This window comes from Lissotriton helveticus, chromosome 8 (assembly GCF_964261635.1).
Source record: "Lissotriton helveticus chromosome 8, aLisHel1.1, whole genome shotgun sequence".
Lineage (NCBI taxonomy): Eukaryota > Metazoa > Chordata > Amphibia > Caudata > Salamandridae > Lissotriton > Lissotriton helveticus.
Window position 1 is genome coordinate 18,029,702 of NC_136069.1, and position 18,188 is coordinate 18,047,889.

Here is an 18,188-nt window from a genome sequence, read left to right on the forward strand (position 1 = left end):
TAGGAACCCAGGCCACAAACACACTTTTATTCGACAACACATTGACCAACACAATCAAGAGAGGAGAACTTTCAACAATTGAACAAGGGATTGGGTCACCTCCAAAGATGCAATGGGCCAGCAGTCAAATATCACCAAACACAGAGTTGGAGCACATGCAGGCCACACCACCACCACCCCATCATCTGAAATCCATGCACTACCAATCAACAGAGAGTCAAGCGTCGAAAGATTATAGAACAAATTCTTGACACTCCAGCAACACAACATGCAGTTAGAGAACCTCCGGCCAACAGGGAGTCAAGAGCACAGTCATCCAGCACTGACATCCGAGCACCTCTAAGTAACATAGGATGAAAGCAGGCAACTCCGTCTAATCCGAGACCCAAGCACTATTACCCCAAACAAGAGGCCAGCGTACATCTGCACAAAGCAAGAGATGGGTGTAGCGTCAACAAACAAAATGGAGCCGAAAGAGTTCAAGATGTTCACAGTGTTGCAAAATCAGTCATTTGAACAGCGCACCTCAGATGAAAAACAGCCATATGGGCGCTCTCTCTCCGGTGACCCCAACCCATCTCCCTTGCCATGCATACTGTTCATCCACTATCACCTGCCATTGAGCTCTACGGCGTATTCACTGCCAGGTAATACTGGGTCCTGCCTTGGATGATAAATATAGCTGCGTTTCCTCAGTCTTACGAGGCTGAGTTATTGGCAAATTTAGAGGAAAGCATATAGGATACAGCCTGATTCTGCAATGATGAGCTGTTTCCACCACAGTCGACCTGCGGCAATGAGAAACTGGATACCTCCCAGAGCATCCGTAAACCATGCCAATTGTGAGCCAAGTACCACTAACAAAACACAAACAACACTTTGCCACCCTTCAAAATTCAGACGGTAGAAGCGCAGAGCATCAGAGACGAAAGGAACCTCCTAAAATCTGCCCTGCTTCAGCTTGGTTGGATCCAGGGGCCACCTCCTCTCCACTTTTAATTTTGAGAAAAGAATTTATGAAAGAAAAGGCCCAACAAGCATTGGAAATGCAATAGGTCTCGCAGCATTAGAGTTTGTGCTTTTAGAATTGTTTATGGTTTTTTTTTTTAAATCTTTAGCATTTTTGTTTCCTGTAGGCAATGCTAAAGAATTACAAAGAAAAAAAGCCATAAACAAATCTAAAAGCTCTAACTCAAATGCTCCGAGACCTATTGCATGCACCCATTCAGTTGTTGGCCTCTCAGCTGAGTCTGCCAACTAGACAACAGAGTGGAGGTGGGGCGGTTAACTAATGAGGCAGTAAAAAAAAATGCGTTCTGAATTAGTGAGACCGTGGCAGAAGTGCAGGCTACCTGACTCTGAACTATCCCACAAAGTGGGTCATCACACTGCCCTCCAAAAACTAACAAAGGGAGCTAAGCATGAATGCCGAGAGGCGAGTGAGATACTAGCGCTGCCTGCTCTGTAAGCATTAGAAACAAAAGTGCGTGGCAGAAGTACAGGCTACCGGACTCTTCGGACGCACCCATTCAGTTGTTGGCCTCTCAGCTGAGTCTGCCAACTAGACAAAAAATCTCAATTTACTAAACTACCCATAAAACGGTAATGGGATCCATGCCTCGTGCGGCGGGGATTATTCAAGCAGAGTCCCGCTCGCGGGCAGATGTCAGAGGGGGCGGGGGTGGGATGCGCGCGCTCTGGATGAAGTCGGCCGAGCTCTTCCTGAGCCCTCGGGTCCCGCTCGTGCAATCAGGACATGCCGTGGATCACATAACATGAGCAAGACCAGCAAGTAGCACAAATTGATGCGGAGACCACAAGACGCAGCCGAGGGCCTGAGTGCATTTCTTCTTACGGCATCTTTCAAATTTGACCATACAAACTAGAACTCTTTTTATACACAACATTCTATTTCCCAGGTACACTAAAACGATAATGGTTGTTATGTAGTTAGTTATTAAAATTGTACATGATACAATAAAATATTATGATCGGTGTATTTTAAACTGCTTTATAATCTGTTGAATTTCAACAAATTGTAATTTTAAAACCAGTTTCAGTTATAGCTAACAACATGTACGTCCCAGCGTTAACAGTTACCACGGCATACTTAAGTCTGTCTCCTCTGTCTATTCGCCCTGTGGGTGTTCGTATCATAGCCTGAATAAACGCAATTTATTTTATTGGATAAACACATCTGTCCATTCATTTGAACAATTTCCTCTTGCCAGTTGTTGTGCTTGGTAGAAGGTAAAACCTTTCAAGTTCAATTTGAACAAAACGACGTTATTTGTGATTGTTTAACGATAGTTACAGCTAGGCGGAAGTTTATCTTTAGGGACCCCAGAAGGAACGAAAAGCAAAGCTGTGCTTACCTAAACTTGTAGTGCATTCTTCTGCTCGTCTTCCCGCCGAGTCTTCTTATGTGGACTACAAGTCCCAGCAACCATTTCAATTAGTGGCACTTGTGGTGAGGGAGCACTTGGTTGACCGACAACAGTGCGGAGACAGATTAGTGCCAATAGTGTCTCTTTGTACTTGGTATACTTTAAGGACAGACGTCGTGGAAACAGGCCACAATTAGGTGAGCGGACAGTGAATTATTGCTTGTCCGTTATGAGAGGCTTCTGTCCATCTTAGAAACTACAGTTCCTGTGAGCCTCTACGGGGTAACTAAATGAATACGTAGTGATGCACACGCGCAATGTGGATGCTGCGCAAGCGCGGTACGTAGAGGGGTGGTATTGCGCACGCGCATCAGTACGAACCCGGGTAGGATCTTGTAATGTAAGATGGTGGCCGTAAGGCGCTGAATACCCCGTACAGAGGCAGTCCAAGCTGTGACCTGGGGCAGTGCATCCAACAGGAGCCACGATACTGACGGACAGGTGCGGGAATTCTTCACCATAGTCATGGACTGCCTATGCTTATTCTCCATTGCCTGATGTGGAGAGTAAGGTGGGAGAGTTACTAGGGAGGGGCGCGGGGGTGGAGGTACTTTAGGGAGGGGCCGATGAGGAGGGGCTCAATTGGGGACATTAGTGAAGAGAGATTATGGGCTGGCCTGGTAGAACCTCTCCAGTCTTTGGCGGAGAGGGACAGTCCTGTGGGAAGGATCATAATGGCATATTTCTCTCAGGGAGGGGGTGTGGAATAAAGAGGGGGTGCTCATGTGGTTTGGCAGTACAGGGGAGTAGTAGTCTGTGTCATCTGTAGCACTGATGTGTCCTACAAAGCAAGAAACCTCAGCTTGGAAGGCCCATGTATAACTGTCATTCCTCTTCCTGAGCGTGACGCTACAAGCTGCACAAAGTCTGTGATTTGGGGACTTCCCTTTAATATTACATTGGGATTTTTTGGTCTTAGTTACTAAACCACTCCAGGACATGTCAGATTCAGTGTTTAGAGCTGTCTAGATTATTACAGTTAAGGTTATTTCTCCTCCCACATGTACTTGAAACGTTCTGTTGAATCGTGAGGCCCGTATATGGTTTTGCGATATTGTCGAGTTTAATTGTCACCACTTACTGTAACGCAATGTTTGGAATTTCGAGTGCGCATCAGAGTGTCGCTTCAGTGGAGTGCAGATACTTTACTGACTGACCGCTGTCGGATGCAGCAATGTTTATAATTGTAACCATAAAGCATGCGCTTTGTTTAACATCTCTGTACACTCTGGGAGCAGAAAGAAACGCACCTTGTGATGGGAAAGTGGCAAGTGTGTTAGATTTAGCGGTTTGGTGTAAGTAGCAATGTGGTGGGTATGAACGAGGGCTCTGGCAGTGTGTTGTGTGTTCCATTGAGTTTCTGAACGAAGACTCTTCCAATGACTGGAGTTAAAACAAGGGAGAGAGTGGGGTGACAAGGGAAGAGTGAGGCGAGTGATGGAATGGGGTTACAAGTAGAAAGACATTGGCGAGGAGAGGCAGGAGAGAAAGAAAACAAGACGGACGGACGGAAGAGAGGGGAGGGGGGAGGAGAAATGCGACACGGAGGAAAGGGGAGGGGGCGGAGCGGGTTAAATTATACAAACCAAAAACAAGCCTTTCACCGTAACACGGCGGGCAGGGGAGGGGGCGGGCAGGGGAGGGGGCGGAGAGGGGAGAGGTGCGACACGAAAGAAAAGCCTTGAGTTAAGCCCAAAGGATAACAAGGGAGAGAGTGGGGTGACAAGGGAAGAGTGAGGCGAGTGATGGAATGGGGTTACAAGTAGAAAGACATTGGCGAGGAGAGGCAGGAGAGAAAGAAAACAAGACGGACGGACGGAAGAGAGGGGAGGGGGGAGGAGAAATGCGACACGGAGGAAAGGGGAGGGGGCGGAGCGGGTTAAATTATACAAACCAAAAACAAGCCTTTCACCGTAACACGGCGGGCAGGGGAGGGGGCGGGCAGGGGAGGGGGCGGAGAGGGGAGAGGTGCGACACGGCAGGATGTGACCGTTGCGGCGGTGTTACGCGGAAGGAAGTTAGACGGCGTTAGACGGAAGGAAGAGAGGGGAGGGGGAGGAGAAATGCGACACGGCGGGAGGGGGCGGAGCGGGTAAACAAAGACGGACGTGCACGCGCACGCGCTTTTAAGGTCAATGCGCATGCGCATAAGCTCAATGCGCATGCGCATTGACCTTAAAAGTCACGGGCACTGCAAGGAATCGCCACGATTCCTTGCAGTGTAGATAAAGAGTGGATAAGCCGCAATAGTCTCGCTTGCTCGATGCGCATGCGCATCGACAGGCGAGACCTAAAAACTGGGGAAAACTATCTGGGCCCCAGTCTATCGGTGGAAGGCGGCGATTAGGGGATCCTGAGGTAATAATCAATTGACATACTGTTTATGAAAGTAATGCTGGTTTTATTGGAATGTATAGGTTTTAACTCCAATGCTTTTATCTCTATGAAATCTCTCTGTGTAATTGTCTGTGTATGAATTAATGTGCCCTGCCTAAAAAATACTTCAATAAAAATATATTTAAAAAAAATGCAAATAAGAAGGAACCTCCAAAAGATGGAAATAAACAGAGACCAGGAAAACTGCATCGCTACAGATAAAATCATTTATGCACCCAACAGGTCTAAAATATACACACACCAGACCATCTGTACCCAACAGGACACAACTGAACAGCAAACATTAAGAGCCGCCCTGCAACAGAGCATGGATCATACGCATGCAACAGAATACCAAACACAGCAAGAAAGACCTCCACGCAAGAGAATAACTGAAGAGCACACAACTGTAGCAGTCATGCATGCACCTATGCTACTCCAACCCAAACACAAGCAGCAGCAGCTCCCGCTTCACACCATGCTGCCCACTGTTCAACTCACACTCTACAATCACTTCTGCTTGTGCATGCACCTCTACTGCAACCCCAACACAAGCAGCAGCAGCTCCCGCTTCACACCATGCTGCCCACTGTTCAACTCACACTCTACAATCACTTCTGCTTGTGCATGCACCTCTACTGCAACCCCAACACAAGCAGCAGCAGCTCCCGCTTCACACCATGCTGCCCACTGTTCAACTCACACTCTACAATCACTTCTGCTTGTGCATGCACCTATGCTACTGCAACCCAAACACAATCCGCAGCAGCTGCCGCTTCACACCATGCTGCCCACTGTTCAACTCACACTCTACAATCACTTCTGCTTGTGCATGCACCTATGCTACTGCAACCCAAACACAACCCACAGCAGCTGCCGCTTCACACCATGCGGCCCACTGTTCAACTCACACTACAATCACTTCTGCTTGTGCATGCACCTCTACTGCAACCCCAACACAAGCAGCAGCAGCTCCCGCTTCACACCATGCTGCCCACTGTTCAACTCACACTCTACAATCACTTCTGCTTGTGCATGCACCTATGCTACTGCAACCCAAACACAATCCGCAGCAGCTGCCGCTTCACACCATGCTGCCCACTGTTCAACTCACACTCTACAATCACTTCTGCTTGTGCATGCACCTATGCTACTGCAACCCAAACACAACCCACAGCAGCTGCCGCTTCACACCATGCTGCCCACTGTTCAACTCACACTCTACAATCACTTCTGCTTGTGCATGCACCTCTACTGCAACCCCAACACAAGCAGCAGCAGCTCCCGCTTCACACCATGCTGCCCACTGTTCAACTCACACTCTACAATCACTTCTGCTTGTGCATGCACCTCTACTGCAACCCCAACACAAGCAGCAGCAGCTCCCGCTTCACACCATGCTGCCCACTGTTCAACTCACACTCTACAATCACTTCTGCTTGTGCATGCACCTATGCTACTGCAACCCAAACACAAGCAGCAGCAGCTCCCGCTTCACACCATGCTGCCCACTGTTCAACTCACACTCTACAATCACTTCTGCTTGTGCATGCACCTATGCTACTGCAACCCAAACACACCCCACAGCAGCTGCCGCTTCACACCATGCTGCCCACTGTTCAACTCACTCTACAATCACTTCTGCTTGTGCATGCACCTATGCTACTGCAACCCAAACACAATCCGCAGCAGCTGCCGCTTCACACCATGCTGCCCACTGTTCAACTCACACTCTACAATCACTTCTGCTTGTGCATGCACCTATGCTACTGCAACCCAAACACAATCCGCAGCAGCTGCCGCTTCGCACCATGCTGCCCACTGTTCAACCCACACTCTACAATCACTTCTGCTTGCAAAAAGTCGCAGAAACACTTACCTTTTCCAGGCTCATCTTCTCAGGCATGACAATGATACACCGATACCCTTTGACGGCGGCGGCCAATGCCAGGCCGATTCCTGGGGAGCGAGAACGGTGATCAGAGAGGTACAACTTACACTCACAGGACACAAAGGCAAGATCTTGCAGAGAGAGTTTAAGGTCTATGGTGACAGAGGGACACAAGGACACCGCTGCAGATGAAGCATGAACCCTGGGGTAATGAAGGCGCACGTCATCTGCCCGGGGGGGATCCTAGAAGCGACAGAGCCCATGTACATTGTGAATGTGTGACCTTCCGCCTGTTCCTGCTCAGATGCAGCAAACAAATGTATTGTAACACCAGTGCAGCAATGGCAGCCGTCTCCCTTATGCAACGAACGTTGACGCTTATGCTCCTCCCAAGTAAGTGAACCACCCTGAGGGTCTGGGGTACAGACCTGTGTTTCCAGACGTGGGCTCGATGATGGTGTCGCCAGGCTTCAGGGTCCCATCCCGCTCCGCGTCCTCCACCATCCTCAGACTGATCCTGTCCTTCACGCTCCCTCCGGCATTAAAGAACTCACACTTGGCCACTGAAAGACAAAAGTACACACAAACCTCATCAGATCTACATGTTATCACTGAGGGAGGCCTTACGTCCGTTTAACACTGACTAACAACTTCTTCAGTCTACTTAACATGTGAGGAACCATCATTTATCTGAGCGGGGTCCTATGCGAGGAAGACACTCATTCCTACCAGACTGACTCAGTACTTCTCAGCAAGCGGATGCAAAGAGCCCTGCAAGAGGTGCACATACAGTGACATCTAGCAATAGTTGTTTGGGCGACTGCGGTGTAATGTAATGTAAAAAATATTTCTATAGCGCAACTAACACCAAACGGTTTCTTGGCGCTCGAGCACAAGGGGGAGAACAGTCCACAGAGCAAAGGTGTTAGTGATAAACATTACAGAACAAATAAGTTTTAAGAAGGGACCTAAAATGATTATAGGAGGAAGCAAGTCTAATACCTAAGGGAAGTGAGTTCCAAAGGGAGGGGACAAGAAAAGAAAATCTCAAACCTCCATGCTTCTTGCGTTTGTAAACTGGGACCTTAAGCAAGGCAAGGTGAGAAGAACGGAGGTTACGTGAGGGAACGTAGGGATGTATTAGTGAGGAAATAAAGGACGGACCCATGCCGGCAAGGGACTTAAAAATAGTGCAGCCCAGTTTGAATTTGCAACGCTCGGACACGGGGAGCCAGAGGAGGGATTTCAACAAAGGGCAAACGTGTTGGTGTCTGGGTTGATGATAAATGAGGGCGCAGCCTGGTTCTGGACAAGCTGTAGCCTCTTCATTAGGTACGCCGGGATGCCAACATACAAAGAATTGGCGTAATCCAACCTTGAGATGACTACGGCTAACAAAACGAAAGTAAGAGCCTCAATGGTCAGAAAACGAGCAATCTTGCGGACTTTCCGTAGCTAAAAAAACCTAGAAGAGACAACAGCGTTAATCTGGGGCTTCAGAGTGAGATCTTTATTAATGATTACCCCCAGACTTTTAACTGAGTCGACTGGACTGGGGGGAAGACCCAGCCTCGCAGGCCAAAAGGTGGATTTCCATGGGTTGGCAATGCCCCCGACAAGAACCAACTCGGTCTTGTCGGGGTTAAGTTTAAGGTGGTTGGCCCCCATCCAGTCATTGATATGGCATAAAGTTGACTGGAAATTGGCAATGGACTGGGCCGAGGAGTCGATATTAAAGACCAGCTGAATGTCGTCCGCGTAATTAAACGCGGTGACATGGCTGCCTCGCAAAGAACGAATAGGGGGAACCAAATACAAATTAAAAAGAAGGGGGGATAGGGAGGAACCCTGCGGGACGCCACAGGTCAGTTTGACCTTATCCGCGGTAAACTGCGAGAGTCGGACCGCCTGGTGGCGATTGCTTAAAAAGGAGCGGATCCAGTCAAGTGCCGCGCCCCGAACGCCAGCCTCCCTGACACGATCGACCAGAATGTCATGGTCGACCGTGTTAAAGGGGGCCGACAAGTCCAGGAGCACCAGAACCTGGCTGGTGTTAAGAGTCCGCTCCTCTTCGCAGTTCCTCCATAACAGACAGGATAACAGACTCCGCGGAGTGTGCGGGTCTGAAACCAGCCTGTTGGGGGTCAAGATATTCAGAATGCTCAATAAAAGAGCTCAAGAGGTTGGTCACATAAGACTCAAGAATCTTGCCCAGGTAGGGGAGAAGGGAGATGGGGCGATAGTTGCTCATGACTAGAGGGTCTGCCGTTGGTTTTTTAAAATAGGCACGACCTCTGTAATTTTAAATAGGCTGGGGACTGAGCCAGAGGATAGAGACTTGTTCAGAAGCCCCAAAGGGGGGAACGGACAGGCTGTAAAGACCTCACGAAGAATTCGGGGGGGACAACAGTCAGTGGGGGACCCCGAGGTCACCTTGTTTAAAAGAACTAAGAATTCCTCCTCCGAGATAGGAGGGAACGGAGTCAATAACTGAGAGTTAGGAATGGATAAGGAAGAATTAAACATAGAAGGAGGGGGAGGACCCGCAAGGGAAATACTGTTTTTAATGTTGGCAATTTTCTCCACAAAGAATTGATTGAGGGAGTCACAAAGCGCACGAGAGGGAGGAGGTTTAATGGTGACCCTATCCGGATGTGACAACTCCTCCATAATAGAAAAAATATCTTTAGTTTTGGACGCCGACTCCACAATCTTGTTGGAGAAATAAGAGGTCTTTGCAAGTAAAATTGACACTTTATACTCTTTAAGCAGAGACGTAAAACGTAGTCTCGTGTCAGCAGCATAGCCTCGCCGCCAACAGCGCTCGGCTTGCCTAAGACCGAGCTTTAAGCCTTTAAGATCTTCAGTGAACCATCTTTGGGCATCGTGTAAGCGCTTGAGCTTAATCTGCTTAAGAGGTGCCACAACGTCGCTGGCTGATTCGAGCCAGCCCGTGAGAGTGGAGGCTTGGGTATCGATAAGATCAGAGTCCGAGGCAGAAGGAAGCGAGATTCTAAGAAGGTTAACAAATTCACTCATGTCCACTCTATTCCAGTTCCGGGCCGAGAGGTTGCCCTCTAGGACCCTACTGGGATAAGAGGTGACGGTGAGGAAAAAAGAAATAATAAAATGGTCAGACCATAAACAGGGAGAAATAAGAGGGGCAGAGATATCTAAATTCAGGGTCCAGACCTGGTCTAGGACCTGGCCTTTGATATGAGTTGCTGCGTTTATGTGTTGACTACAGTTCATTCCGGATAGAAGATCAGAAAACATAATGGAACAAGTGCTCTCCTTCTCGTGAGTGGGCCAGTAATTAAAATCTCCCAAAACTAAAATTTTGGAGTGATTAATCACTAATTGGGAGAGCATGTCACCAAACAACATTGGGAAATCAGGCATCGGCTGAGGGGGACGGTATGCTAGAACACAAGTGAGAGGGGTCATTGGAGATTCCAGTCTCAGCACAAGAAGGTCAACCAAAGGAATACTAACAGTTGACAGAGTGGAAAATCTAATTGGATATTTGATAATCGCTGCCACCCCGCCTCCTGGCCTGCCACAAGCTCTATTCGCTTGAAGAATATAGTACCCAGAGGGCACTGCAGCAAGAATATCTGGGGAGGACTCCTCGTTAAGCCAGGTCTCAGTCAGCAGCAGTATATCAGGTTTAAAGGAATCTAAGTAGTGGAAAATTTGCAGCTGGTGTTTTACCAGAGAGCGAGTATTAAGATAGCTCACCTTGAGTTGGGAATATAGGGGCCCTGTGGTGGGAAGGGAATCGGAATCTGGAGAGGGAGGTGAAATGGGGAGAGGACCAGGGGCCAATACCAGGAGGGAGTCTACCTCGGAGAGGCTTTCCCTGTCGCAATATAACGCCAATGACTCAAGACTGGTCCGAATAGTCATGGTGAGAGGCCGAGGAACGCGCAATGAGAGTAAATCAGAGATGCGGTGCCTCTGAAAGGTATTCATTCATTGCATTTCACGGTGTTGTCCCCATCAAAGATGGGATGCATGGGCTGCAGCATGGCGAAAGCATAGCTCTCAGGGTCCACCAGCCTCCAGAGCCTCCCCCCCTGCATGATACTAATGGGCAGCAAGGAACTGGGTAAACTGGCCTAGAATACCCAGTTCCTTACTATCCATAAAGATCATGCTTGGGGGGCTCATACTGCGCTCATGAAGTGGGGGAACGCCAGGGCACCTGGCAAGCCACGCCAGGGGGGTGGGAGGTTTCTTTGATTGCATATGTGAGGCTTGAAGTACGCACTTCCCTGGTAGCACTTCTTGTGCAGGATGGCCGACACTTCCCTGGTACTGATCCTTATCCAAGATGGCCGACACTTCCCTGGTGGTGCTCCTTATCCAAGAAGGCCGACACTTCCCTGGTGGTGCTCCTTATCCAAGATGGCTGACACTTCCCTGGTACTACTCCTTATCCAAGAAGGCTGACACTTTCCTGGTACTGCTCCTTAACCAAGATGGCTGACACTTCCCTAGTAGTGCTCCTTATCCAAGATGGCTGACACTTCCGTGGTAGTGCTCCTTATCCAAGATGGCTGACATTTCCCTGGTAGTGCTCCTTATCCAAGATGGCACTTTGGTGATGGAAGATAAAGCTTCAAAGCCAGGCATGCTGCGCTAGCTCTCGGTTCTCTGCACCTCACTCCTTGCCCCGCAACGATGTAGCAGGAATGGCACTCCCTCCACAGAGATGCCTGCAGGAGGAGTGGGATAACTAAAGTGTTTCGGGTGTGCAGCAACCCCAGCAGGCAAGGAAGAACAAACAATGTGCAGGTATCCTGTGCCTGACCTCAGGCAAAGATGGACCCAGCTGGAACCCTCACATCCAGCACCAGATGCAGGGGAATAATTTTGGGGAATGGACGCTCTTCTGCCCCACATAGGAGGACGCGGCTCAGCAGAGTTGCTGAATTTGTTAAATCTGTGGTACTGTCTCTGGTCCCCCCACAGGGCACCATTTTGAGGTGGCATTGGTCATGAGGGAAGATGTTTTCTTTAAAGGAAAGGGCGCCTAGAACCGCTCACTGATGTGTGAAGAACTGTGCACAGGGAGCCCACTGCCTACTAAAGGTTATCTAGGGAATGTGGGTTGCATATGAGCCTGGAATGCCCCTAGAGTTCAGGTGGCAGGTGCTGGACTCCCCTACTACAGCGGAGTTAGACTTCCCTGGTGATGGGCTACACATGAAGGCAGAAATTAGGTGAGAAAAAAGGTGACCATAAATCCATGCCCAAGAGTTTGCAGGGCACAAGAGATTATGGTAGAGCTGTCGTGATTGTGTCCCTGCAGCCTACACCATGTTTCGGCAAATTTGGCTTCGATAACCTCCTGTACAAACTTTGAGCCTATAACTTTTTGGACCTTGTTTGTGTTTAGACCTTTTGAGTGTGCAGGATAGTAAGTCCTTGGGTCCCGATGCAGACGCAGAGGTCGCCTCTTTTTCGACAGGTGCACTATTAAAATGACTGTCCTTCCCAGGTGCCGTGTGCATTTCAGACTCTCCCAATTCAGACTGAGAAGGACCTTTAAAAGGTTTTAAAAGGACATATGATTGGTTGGCCAGGGACCTCTCGCCCTCATGTGTACAGTAAAAGAGACAGGAGGGTGACATGGCTCACCCAGAAATTATGGACTAAAAGGCAGGTCCATTGAGGACCTTGTGCAAGAAGTACGGTTACGAACCAAGCGAATACTGGGTCCATACGGATCAAGCGACAAGAAGCCCTTTGTCGGAGATCCTGTGGCTCTCTTGGAGACAAAGCTCTGAGAACCTCTTACACAGGCAGAATAACAACACTGCACAGCGTCTGGGTCCTAGATCTACGACTAGACTCATAAGGACTTTTCCTTCACTAAGTTACTATTACGCTTTAATGCAGGCTTTTCTTGGGCCAGGAGGGGGGCTGCAGCTCTATAGCAGACCTGTTCAATAATAGTCACATTAGATCCTATGAAGACTGTAAAAGGACACTTAGGATCCCAGAAACAGATAAGTTCTGATGCCAACAAATTAGACACTGGGTCCCCGTGTTCAGGGCAGCAGCAAAGCAACAGAAAATTGGATCAAAACATTTAGGGACACCAGGCGGCTGTTGTCAAGAGTTGTATAAAGTACACAGGATGCCCAAAGTAAAGCAACATGGAAATACATGAATACCTGGAGTGTCTGGAGGCTCCATTGGATATGAGGATAGCCCAAAAGCACTGAGACTTACTCTGGACAGATATAGAGGGTACACGTTTCCATGTTTGGTATCCTGCCCATAGGTGAAGCTACCCTTAAAGTGGACCCTTGTGGCCCACAGCACCAAGTCCATGGCAGATTTCCCATTTCATGAGGATGCGTCTGCTGTGCTGGGATTTATGTCTGAAGAACTGAAGGGAGCCAAGGGCTAGAGACTGAAATTACATTTGGGTTGCAGCTTGTGAGAGTTCAGGAAGGCCATAGCCAGGGAGAGACTGGCAAGACATTTGAGTAAAGACAACATTGTGTTAGTGTAGCTTCCTTTATGGTCCAGTCCTATGGAAAGGGAAGTCTGTGAATTGTCACGCACTCCTAGATTGAGAGCCATTTTTCTGCTTCAATTGAATACAAATGCACTGTAGGAAATTCGCCTTTTCGGCATGGTTACCCCCAATTTGTCACATTTTGCTGGACCCTATTTTATTGCTGGTTCTTAGACTCTGCACACTGGTGAACGGCTGTCCAGTCCCCAGTGTAAATTCATAAAACATTGACTTATTTCTAAATAAACACAATTAACATACCTGTAAGTCCCTAGTAAATGGTATTGAATTCCTCCCAGGGCCTAGAAGTTAAAGGCTGCTTTTGGACTGAAGAACCTATTTTGCCATCTACGACAGTGGTCGTGCAACCATGGCTACAAACCTAAACTGTACAGCCTGGCTGCTGCATTGTAACACGTGCAGTGAGCTCTGTTAAAATAAAACCCTCCATTTTAAATATTAGTAACACACCCCTATGTAATATTACCAAATCCCTACAATGATAAGGGCCAAAGCGGTATTTTCACTGTGGCAAGCCTAGAGATCCTATTTAGAAAACCAGGGTGCAGATTACAATACTAACACTGCTAACTCAGGAAAGGAACCAGCAAGTAGAATAATTAAAGCACTATTTTTATTACTGATTAAAATACAATTCGATGGTGAAGTCTGATTTTTAATACATACGAAGGAAAAGTAACTTTTAGAAAGTTAGCTTTTTCCTGCCTGAAGTTCATGAAGGCTAATTTGCATCCTTGAGGACGCGACACCGCTGAACACCACAGAATAATTCAGCGTGGTCACTGTGAGCATTCTGTAGCACCCCTAATGAGTCACATGTAATACTTGGGGGACACTTGAAAGAGACAGATCAAAATTCCAAGACAATTCTTGAGGATCCCCTGTCTGGTTGCTGAAGGACCCTACTTTTTTCCAACTAGACTTCGGTCTCTAGGTTTCTTCTGGGTTGTGATAATTCGCCCCCACCAAGACATACAGTTTTACCTGCACTGTCACGAGGGTATACATCAGGCACTCTCTTGTTTATACAGTGTCTCTACCATTTCAGGTATGATTGGGGGAACTGTGGGGTGGTAATTAGCATAAAGTAGATTGTTTAGTGAGAAGATTTTGTTCACCATTTTACAGGGTAATGGAAAGGAGGTACGTCCAATGTATGTGTGTCAATCTGGCCGTTGCTCTAAACGTCGTATGACAAAGAGTACTTAAACTATAACCAGGGATGTGTCTGGTGGTAAAAGCATGAGAGTGCTAAACGGGTAGATGCCAAAACAACCATTCTGTGGGTTGCACTGTAAGAAAATGACTAATTGGCAGAAACAAAAAAGACAACTTCCAACACTCAGGAGGACTTCATGCCATTGGAGGTCCAGTTATTCCCAAAGGAGCTACCAGTGCTCGGAGGTCAGGGGAGCAGGGGCATCCGGTTGAAAGGAGGGATCCTTCAGAGAAGGATAAGTTGAGGCCTGGTCCGACCACTCATCATCGGTACTGGGCATTCAGAGCTGAAGACTTCCCCTTAGGTTGCCTACTTAGTTGCTTTGCAGAGGAGGCTTTACTCTTGGCCCCTTAATTCAGGATGTGTTCATGAGAAAGAAAAGAAAGTTATAAAAAGAAACAGTCTCCCTATGTTAGGTTTCTTCTGGTGACGAGCAGGGAACAATTTAGGTTAATAATGCAAAAAGAACTATTGATGGACAGAATGCAAAACAATGTCTTACGTTCACCCCAGTACAGAGATCTGGGCCTTAATCCATCCTTTTGTAGCTCACCATGCCATTCCAGTTTGAACCCAGCCATATGCAAATCAGTCTTCACGCTTATGAAGGGTGTTATCCAGAAACCGGTCCCAGGATGCTTGTTTCCGGTCCAGGGAAGACCTGGCTTGTCTGTTCGGTCTGGACTGTGCCCATGAGGCACAGGGTCAGACTGATTTGCATATGGCTGGGTCTGAACTGGGGTGGCTTTTTAGAAATATCCAGAAGTTGAAATGGTCTATTTCTAGTCTAAGCTGTAAAGGTAGTGTGTTCCTACAGGAGGAGCCCTGTGTGTGGAGTGATCTTCCTCTGAATTCCTTGTACCTTGTGAGAGACACTCTCAGGAGACCTTTGACCTCTGGTAGGAAGGTAAGAGACAACAATTTGGGAAGTGGTTGAGCAGCACTCTGTGGGTGTGGCAGGGGATTCTGAAGTTTAATCTTTCTTTTACTTGGACCCACCAAGGGGTCTTAAGTGCAATGAGAGGGAGGGGAGGGAGGTGGCTGCAGCCAAGAGGAGTACTGGCGGAATCACAAGAGGGACTGCACCTGGCCACCTGTTAGGGATTCCCCTTCTCTCTGTACTTCAAGTAGTATTTATTTCGATTGTGGCAAAGGCCGGGTCTGGTGGCACAGTGGACTAACTAATGCGTCCACTGTAGGGGTCTGTGTTCGACCTGCTGGTCACAGGTTCTAATCCCGGCGGGTCCGCTCAGCCTTTCATCCATTTGAGGTCGATACAATGAGTACCATTGAGTTGGGTAACACTATGCATCTGTTATGCAGCGCCTTGAGACCCTTGGGTGATACGTGCGCTTTACAAATACACGTTATGTTATGTATGTAATCCCACAGACATGGCTACTTACACAGCTCACACTTCAGTCCATACGTCTCTCCTATGGAATTGATCCGCACCAGGGGGGTGTTGCCAATATTCTCCAGAATGGTGGACATGATCTTGGACGGCTTTGACCTGTGGAAGAGAAGGCAGAAGCAATCAGCTGCAGAGCCACTGATGTGCATGGGCAGGGTATGGGTAGAAGACAGAGATGGTACTTACCTGTAAGCATTGCGCTCCCTCGCCCCTGCAGGATTGGAGGTGAAACTCTGGGCCCTAGAAGACGATAGGTGCACTGGGTGGAGGTTCAGAGGGAGAACAGAGGCTGCTGGACAAAGCTTCTCAGCAGGAATGAGGGGGGAGGAACCTGGACACAAAGCTTGGACTGAGCAACACACACTGCTGCATCAACTCTGTCCAGGGGGTAAATAAGCAGACCCCAGGGTAGAGAGCTGCCCCAGCTGGAAGTGCCCCAGTGCCTGTCAGACAGGCTCATAGGGGAGACAGGCTCAACGGACCCATACCTCAGAAGAACAAAAGGGAAGGTCACAAACAGGATTCTTGAGATGCAAATTAATTCCTTCCCAGGAATCCAATCAATGGGGTGCAGCTCCCAGACTGAGTATTCTGTGGCTTTGAAATGAAGGAAAAGACCCCAGCTGAGGAGGAGCAACGAGCAGGCCTCTACCTCAGGGCAGGCCTCCGCCTCAGGGCAGGCCTCCGCCTCAGGGCAGGCCTCCAGCTCTCAGGGCAGGCCTCCAGCTCTCAGGGCAGGCCTCCAGCTCTCAGGGCAGGCCTCCAGCTCTCAGGGCAGGCCTCCAGCTCTCAGGGCAGGCCTCCAGCTCTCAGGGCAGGCCTCCAGCTCTCAGGGCAGGCCTCCAGCTCTCAGGGCAGGCCTCCAGCTCTCAGGGCAGGCCTCCAGCTCTCAGGGCAGGCCTCCAGCTCTCAGGGCAGGCCTCCAGCTCTCAGGGCAGGCCTCTACCTCAGGGCAGGCCTCCAGCTCTCAGGGCAGGCCTCCAGCTCTCAGGGCAGGCCTCCAGCTCTCAGGGCAGGCCTCCAGCTCTCAGGGCAGGCCTCCAGCTCTCAGGGCAGGCCTCCGCCTCAGGGCAGGCCTCCGCCTCAGGGCAGGCCTCCAGCTCTCAGGGCAGGCCTCCGCCTCAGGGCAGGCCTCCAGCTCTCAGGGCAGGCCTCTACCTCAGGGCAGGCCTCCAGCTCTCAGGGCAGGCCTCCAGCTCTCAGGGCAGGCCTCCAGCTCTCAGGGCAGGCCTCCAGCTCTCAGGGCAGGCCTCCAGCTCTCAGGGCAGGCCTCCAGCTCTCAGGGCAGGCCTCCAGCTCTCAGGGCAGGCCTCCAGCTCTCAGGGCAGGCCTCCAGCTCTCAGGGCAGGCCTCCAGCTCTCAGGGCAGGCCTCCAGCTCTCAGGGCAGGCCTCCGCCTCAGGGCAGGCCTCCGCCTCAGGGCAGGCCTCCGCCTCAGGGCAATACAAAAGGGGATGATGGACGGAGCGTTTGAGCAAATCAAACACTCACCCCCAGTCAACTGATCTGGGTTTAATCCATCACCATTCTTTAGCCCACTCAGCCACCACAGTTCAGACTTGGCCATATGCAAATCAGTCTGACCCTGTGCCTCATGGGAACAGTCCAGCCCGAACTGCCAAGCCATGTCTTCCATAGACCGGAAACAAGCATCCTGGGACCGGTTTCGGATTCATAATCCTCATCAGCCAGGCTATCCTGAATCCAGTGGCCAAGTGAGCAAGGGACTCACGTCTGAGCATACCCTGCCACACTTAGGGCGAACAAAGTGGTACAAAAGGGGGTGGTGATGGACGGAGCATCTGAACCAATCAAACACTCACACCCAGTCAACAGATCTGGGTTTAATCCATCACCGTTCTTTAGCCCACTCTGCCACCCCAGTTCAGACATGGCTATATGCAAATCAGTCTGACCCTGTGCCTCATGGGAACAGTCCAGCCCGAACTGCCAAGCCATGTCTTCCATGCCTCAGAGCAGGCCTCCACCTCAGGGCAGGCCTCCACCTCAGGGCAGGCCTCCACCTCAGGGCAGGCCTCCACCTCAGGGCAGGCCTCCACCTCAGGGCAGGCCTCCACCTCAGGGCAGGCCTCCACCTCAGGGCAGGCCTCCACCTCAGGGCAGGCCTCCACCTCAGGGCAGGCCTCCACCTCAGGGCAGGCCTCCACCACACGGCAGGCCTCCACCTCACAGAAGGCCTCCACCTCACAGAAGGCCTCCACCTCACAGAAGGCCTCCACCTCACAGAAGGCCTCCACCTCACAGAAGGCCTCTACCTCACAGCAG

General features: G+C 49.7%; 1 protein-coding gene across 5 annotated transcripts in view; it reads right to left on the reverse strand.

The window, feature by feature from the left end:
- LOC144772231 (cystathionine beta-synthase-like protein) overlaps positions 1 to 18,188 on the reverse strand; it is a 258,165-nt gene that overhangs the window by 77,213 nt on the left and 162,764 nt on the right. For all 5 annotated transcript variants that reach the window (XM_078656387.1, XM_078656388.1, XM_078656384.1 and 2 more), the window contains exons 3-5: positions 15,896 to 16,002; positions 7,143 to 7,277; positions 6,703 to 6,782 (exon numbers count right to left, since the gene is read on the reverse strand). In XM_078656387.1, coding sequence (XP_078512513.1) covers positions 6,703 to 6,782; positions 7,143 to 7,277; positions 15,896 to 16,002 — 322 coding nt within the window. The remainder of the gene's footprint in view (positions 1 to 6,702; positions 6,783 to 7,142; positions 7,278 to 15,895; positions 16,003 to 18,188) is intronic.